Source organism: Austrofundulus limnaeus, unplaced genomic scaffold (assembly GCF_001266775.1).
Source record: "Austrofundulus limnaeus strain Quisiro unplaced genomic scaffold, Austrofundulus_limnaeus-1.0 Scaffold107, whole genome shotgun sequence".
NCBI classification, from domain to species: domain Eukaryota; kingdom Metazoa; phylum Chordata; class Actinopteri; order Cyprinodontiformes; family Rivulidae; genus Austrofundulus; species Austrofundulus limnaeus.
Window position 1 is genome coordinate 1,438,692 of NW_013952509.1, and position 5,981 is coordinate 1,444,672.

The window sequence follows — 5,981 nt, forward strand, 5'->3', positions numbered from 1 at the left end:
ATAATAACAATGCATTTAATTTATAAAGCGCCTTTCAGGACAACCAAGGACGCTGTACAATAGAAAAAAAATAAAATGAAGGGAAAAAAACAAAACTGTAGATACATATGCCTTTTTTAATGCTTTTTAAGCTCAAAAAGGGGGGGTCATATTAAACATGAGATCATATTATACATTAATAAATATGGTAAGCCTCGTCTCATTAGGCTGGGAACGTTGGTGACAGGTTGGAGACACAAATTTGCAAAATATTTTTTTTCACTTGAAACCCTGCTGTATTTATACATGTTGACACACTTTCATAACTGAACATAAATGACCTTTTGTGTGTCATTCCTGTAAATGATTTTGCAGTTTTATAATGTAAAATTTAGTCAATGTAWCTCTCCCACAATCAGTCACATTATAGTTTTACAGGTCGCTAAAGGGCTTTGCTTCAGTTTGTCATGGGGAAGAAAGTTCCTGATTTCCTGTTTACTGGTTTGTCTATGTTCCAGTGGTTGTGACATCCWGAACAAAAAAGAGATTCTGGACACAAGCAGCTGAAATAGGCTTTCTTCCTTATGGTGGCCAAGCTCAGCTTTAAACCGGAAGCCCCAATATTACGTCTCGCGAACGCACGCGCATGACAAAAACGTCATAATTTGCTACTTTTACCACCTGCTGAGACCCCGTCCTGTTCATTGCCCCTAGCCAGAACTAGTCCTCACAGCACCATGTGTCGAACAGTGTACGATTGGTCAGAACTTGGTGGGCGTGTCTGTTTCTGTGAGCTGGCTGCACTGAGCTGATCTAACCGAGGCTGTGAGAAAATACAACCAACATTACAAGTGTTCCAGTAAAAATTGTTTTTAAAAAGTCTCTAAAGATTGTCAAAGAACTTGTGGAAGGAGAGTGGACTGTTGAGTGGGAAGTTTTCTTCAATGGAGAACTTAGGAGGATTTAAACCCTGAACATTGGTTGAGGAAAAACTRTAAAAAGAGATTCTTCATCTCCCGTCTTGCATAGAGAGCACCACGTCAGAAGGAGTCAGCTGAGGTGGTTCTGGCATCTGACTAGGGCGCCTCTCTTTGGGGGTGCACGCCCCACTGGTAGAAGACCCCTGGGAAGTGCTGACTGAGAGTTAGGAGAGGTCTGGGATGGATAGCTGCAGGTTGGCAAATCCTCCCAGAGTTGCCTCACGTTTCTCTCACTTTCTTACCACGAAAACTAAACTGCGAAGTTTTGTAGGTGACCACAACAAGTCTGTGAGCATTTGGATCGAAAATTTATCACATACAAAAAATTCCTGCAACTCGRGAGTGAAGCCTTGTGACTCAGGAGAGGAAGTAGAGAACCCTGCAGATATTAATATAAGATACTGGCTCACAAGAGTTAGTTGCAGTTTGTTGCCAGTATGTRTGAGAGATACAGGCTTTGTGACAATAAAAGAGTTTATTGAAGGTCTTTTATAAAATACATAGAAATATATTGCATTTTATCTTATATTACTGAATAAAGTATGAATGCTAAATAATACTGCAAAACATTACCAAAACATGCATTTTTTCCTACATAAATCTGTCTTTATTAGCGTTCTCCTCTCTGATGCAGACTCAGGTTAGTGTGCAGCTGAATTATGGAAAACAAAACAATTTTGTTTTCTCATTAGCAGTCTGTGYGTTTCTGCAGCTCCAGACTTGTGTGTGTTTCCTAATCTACTCTCCATTAAGTGTAATGGAGCCCTGAGATATTACAGCRGAGATTACACCTCCGACTCTTTTGGCTTTTTTTTTTTTTTTACTTTGAGGTGAAGAGTTCATTATTGAACTGTGGGCTCACAGAGAAGTACACACACGTGGAATATAAAAAAACAAAAATGCTGCTTTTCTTTATGGGGTTTGCAAACACAGTGGGTGCAGGTTGGTGTGGATCCTCAGCTGTTTCTCTTCATCGCTTCTCAAGATCCTGAGGAGGATCGGAGGGGGTGGGGGGTCATCTTGCCTCTGTGATTCACCAGCTGCACATCTACCTCCGTCTTCCCCGCCACAGACAAGTGAATCACCTGCACTAAAATAAGCCTTGATCGGCCCACACAACTTTTGTTTAAACGCTACCGGAGGAAGAACCAAAAACAACAACAACAAAAACACAGGAGATGTATGCCTCAGAATTAGTTCTACTAAGTGAGGTTACATTTCAWTTATTTTTACACGTCCCCGGTGTTGTAAAAATGAACGACATGTTAGAAAAACAAGATGGATTCATTACAAGGCATCATGTAAAAGTATCGCGCCAAATATCAAGATTAGCAGGTGGGAGGAGAAGAGAGTGTTGTTTACAGTCTCCCAGCTCCGGAGAGAGGTAGAATCAGGATGTTGTTCTGATCCTGAACCTCCTCCATCTGTTCTTTTCTTGTCTTCATCAGGGTTTCAAACAGATCCTCACCTGAATGTCGTCACATTCTGCAAACCGTGACGTATCCAGAGTTCAGAGAGAGACCAGAACAAACTGTTTCAGCCTCAGCTCATGGACTTTTCACTAAACATTATTTTATATGCAAAAAGCAGAAGCCTCGGATTATAAGTTCCACAACTATATATCTGTATATACAGAAAATTAGGGTCACAGTGGGAAGTTGTTTTCTTCTTTGGCCCAGAATTTAGATTTTTTTTCTCAGAATTTTGATGAAAAAGCACGAAATCTGAGGTTAATGGCAGAGTTCAGACTGTATTTTTTAATCAAAATTCTGTCATTAATCTGAGAATTTATGTAGTTTTCCACAAAACCTGACAAAACCAAGCTTCACACAATATAGATTGTAGTCATTCATATATATTTTACTTTAATAAGAAAATATCTATTTAAAGGATATTAGATTTTTGCATTTATTTACAGTTAATATTACTGTTTGAGAATAGTATTGTCTTTATTCTATTTATTGAAGCTTGGCCTCTCCTAAATTTATATTTATTTAAAAATAATTGCCCACTAACACACATCACATCCTGCAACTGTTTCAAAATAAAACCCTCAAATTTCCTTCTTAAAGCACAATTAATTAATTTTTTATTGTGTTAATTACTGCAGTTTTTTATTGGAGGGGTGTCTTATACAGTTTACTGCACTTTGTTTTGAATAAGGAAACAAACTAAATTAAAAGCTAATTTTGTTGTTTAAGTTCTTTCATTTAAACCACGTGTCAAACTGAAGGCTCGCGAGCCAAATGTGGTCGTGGTTGACATAATCTGTAATACATAATCTGAAACAGTTTTATATTTTCTCTTTTACTCAATGGATTTAGTGCTCCATCCTCATGCAGCTAGCCAACTTTCAAGCCAAGAAAATTAAGTTAGAATTTTATTTTTTTTATATAGTCTTTGAATTTGGTGTGGAAAGAGCAACAGAGAAAGGAGAAKATGTTTTGCTGTATTCTTTCATATTTTAAAGTTAAATAATTATAATTATATACATGAAATATATAATTTCATGTAAATAAATGGGTTGCTTATCACAACCCATTTTCATGATGGATTGTGATAAAGTGCAACTCTAAGTTCTAATAAATGAAAAGTTTGTTGATAAGAAATAAATTATGACGTCTCTTTCAAAGTGAATTTTTTTTCCTTTGTCTATTAGGCTGTATATGTTCTAAATTCTACATAAAACATAATTACGACGGTAACTAGTATTTTTATAAGAATAAATTGTTATTTAATAAATAACAAATTTCTGTCAATAAATACTGACAGAAATTGGCCTTCGGCTTGGAGCAAGTTTTGAATTTCKGCCTCCTTGTGTAACAGAGTTTCCTACCTCTGATTTAAACTGCACATTTTTCCAGACCCAGACTGGGGAAATGTTTTTATGAAAGTAAGACTTTTTTTTTAGTTTAGTTTTAGTTTTATAGTCTTTTTAAAAATTTCTTCCATCCTGTTTGTACAGTTAAAAATATCGGAGCAGAATGAAGTTGTTTATTTGTTCTGTTTTGCAGCCTGAGACCATCTTGTTCTGATGCTCCGGTACATCTCCATGTCTTCCATTTCATTCTCCTGCTTTATTTCACTATCAGGGCTTCAGCTTCTCGCTTCTCTCAGCTGAGTACTTTTTTAAGGAATCCATCATCAGTCTTTGCCTGCGTGCGGGTGATGGAGCAGTGCCGTGCGACGGTCCGAGCGGGCAGTGCCGGGCGCTTAGCTCGGACCGGACTCCAATTTGTTTTGCTTGCAGAGGGCAAAGTAGGCATCAAGGCAACATAATTTGTCAGCAGAGACGGAGCCGTAATGAAAAGCACTGGGATGGGCCGAGGTGCCCAGAGGTCAGCTTAATGGAGGCGTCCTGTCTTGATAAAGTCTCCCAGTGAATGAATAGCCCTCTTTCACCAGTATGAAAATAGATTATGAGCATCTGAGGTGTAACGGAGCATGYTTATGTTCTGGTTTGAGGGATCTGAGGACAATGAAAAGTCTATCATAACTCACAAAACGAAATGTTCTCCTTCTCCCTGCAGACAACAAGGACTATGACGCCTACCTATCCTACACCAAAGTGGACCCGGACCAGTGGAGCCAGGAGACCAGAGAGGAGGAGCGCTTTGCCCTGGAGATCCTCCCCGATGTGCTGGAGAAGCATTATGGGTATAAACTCTTCATTCCAGACAGGGACTTGATCCCCACAGGAAGTAAGCTCTCTCTCATGGCGATGAACAGTTGTGTCCAATGTTTGTGTGGCTTGGTGTCAGTGCAGTGGTGATGCCTTGTTTTTGTCGGCTTCTGTTATGTATTTGTGTTGTGGCATTTATGCAAAAATACCCCTCAAGACCATCATCGTTTTTCATTTTGATCATTATGAGTTGAGCTTTTGCAAACGGATCAGTTTACTGAATGGATTTAAAAAGGTTAAAGAGCTGAAATAATCAGAACTTTGAATTATTTCATGAGTTAACAAACACCATAATAATAGTCTGAGCATGGGTTGGTACAAAAACCTGACAGTATAACGTGCAAAAATATTAGCTTTACAGTATTATCACAATAAAATAAAATTAATGTATCAAACAGAAATGCCGTTACTGTAAATACTTTAAATCATTTATTGCTTTGATTATTACATTTATTGGTTCATTTTGATGGTGACAAATTACAAAGGGAGTTTCCAGAATGTCTTGAAATGCTGGGAAAGGTTGCTAATTTCTTATATTTGACCATGTTTGAAAAACTTGAGTGTCTGTTCATCTCAGATCATTTTTAGTCTAGTTTTCACATCTCTGCAGTGCCAGAGACGGATTAATCTTTGTTGCCATCTTCTCCTAAATTTCTCCAAAAATGTTCAATTCAATTCCTGGTGGGAAAATTTACATATTTTCTCGCAATTGTGTCTCACAAACTAGTTCTCAAGTCTTAGATCAGTCAAATAATAGTTGAAAGAAGTTAAATAACTAGATTATTAGCTTCAGTTAGGAATATGAGGTAGCTGAAAAACACTCTTCAACAGCTCTTGTAGCTTGTTGCAAACATTCGCTTTTCAAAACAGTGTTCCTTTAGAAAGACTGAAGGATGGCACATCTCTGGTAAATTACTTTTTCCACTATTAGAAACATTCTTTTGTTTGTGTTTTTAAATGTGAAGAAAAACTTTGCGGAACTGGCTTTTTGGGGTGACGGGTCCTCATATACAGCTTACTGACAGATCACAGCAACAGATGGGGTTGAGGGGGGAAAACCCACATCTAATTTACAGTACTTTACATTATGTCATACACACATGGACAAAACTGTTGTTACCCCTCGTTTGATGAAAGAAAACCTACAATGGTCACAGAAATAACTAGAATCTGACAAAATAATTTATTTAAAAATAAAACTCATGAAACAGGCCTGGACAGAAATGATGATACCCATGAAAATAATGTGACCAAAGGAACATGTTAAATCAAGGTGTGTCCACAGGTGTCTACAGTCTTATCAATCAGTGGGCCTGTATACAGGGCTACAGATACTTACT

At 37.8% G+C, this 5,981-nt stretch overlaps 1 protein-coding gene across 2 annotated transcripts in view; it reads left to right on the forward strand.

Moving 5' to 3' along the window:
• The window catches only part of LOC106521336 (interleukin-1 receptor accessory protein-like 1), a 362,538-nt gene that overhangs the window by 336,370 nt on the left and 20,187 nt on the right, over positions 1-5,981 (forward strand). For both annotated transcript variants that reach the window (XM_014013871.1, XM_014013872.1), the window contains exon 10: positions 4,490-4,660. In XM_014013871.1, the coding sequence (XP_013869325.1) occupies positions 4,490-4,660 (171 nt within the window). The remainder of the gene's footprint in view (positions 1-4,489; positions 4,661-5,981) is intronic.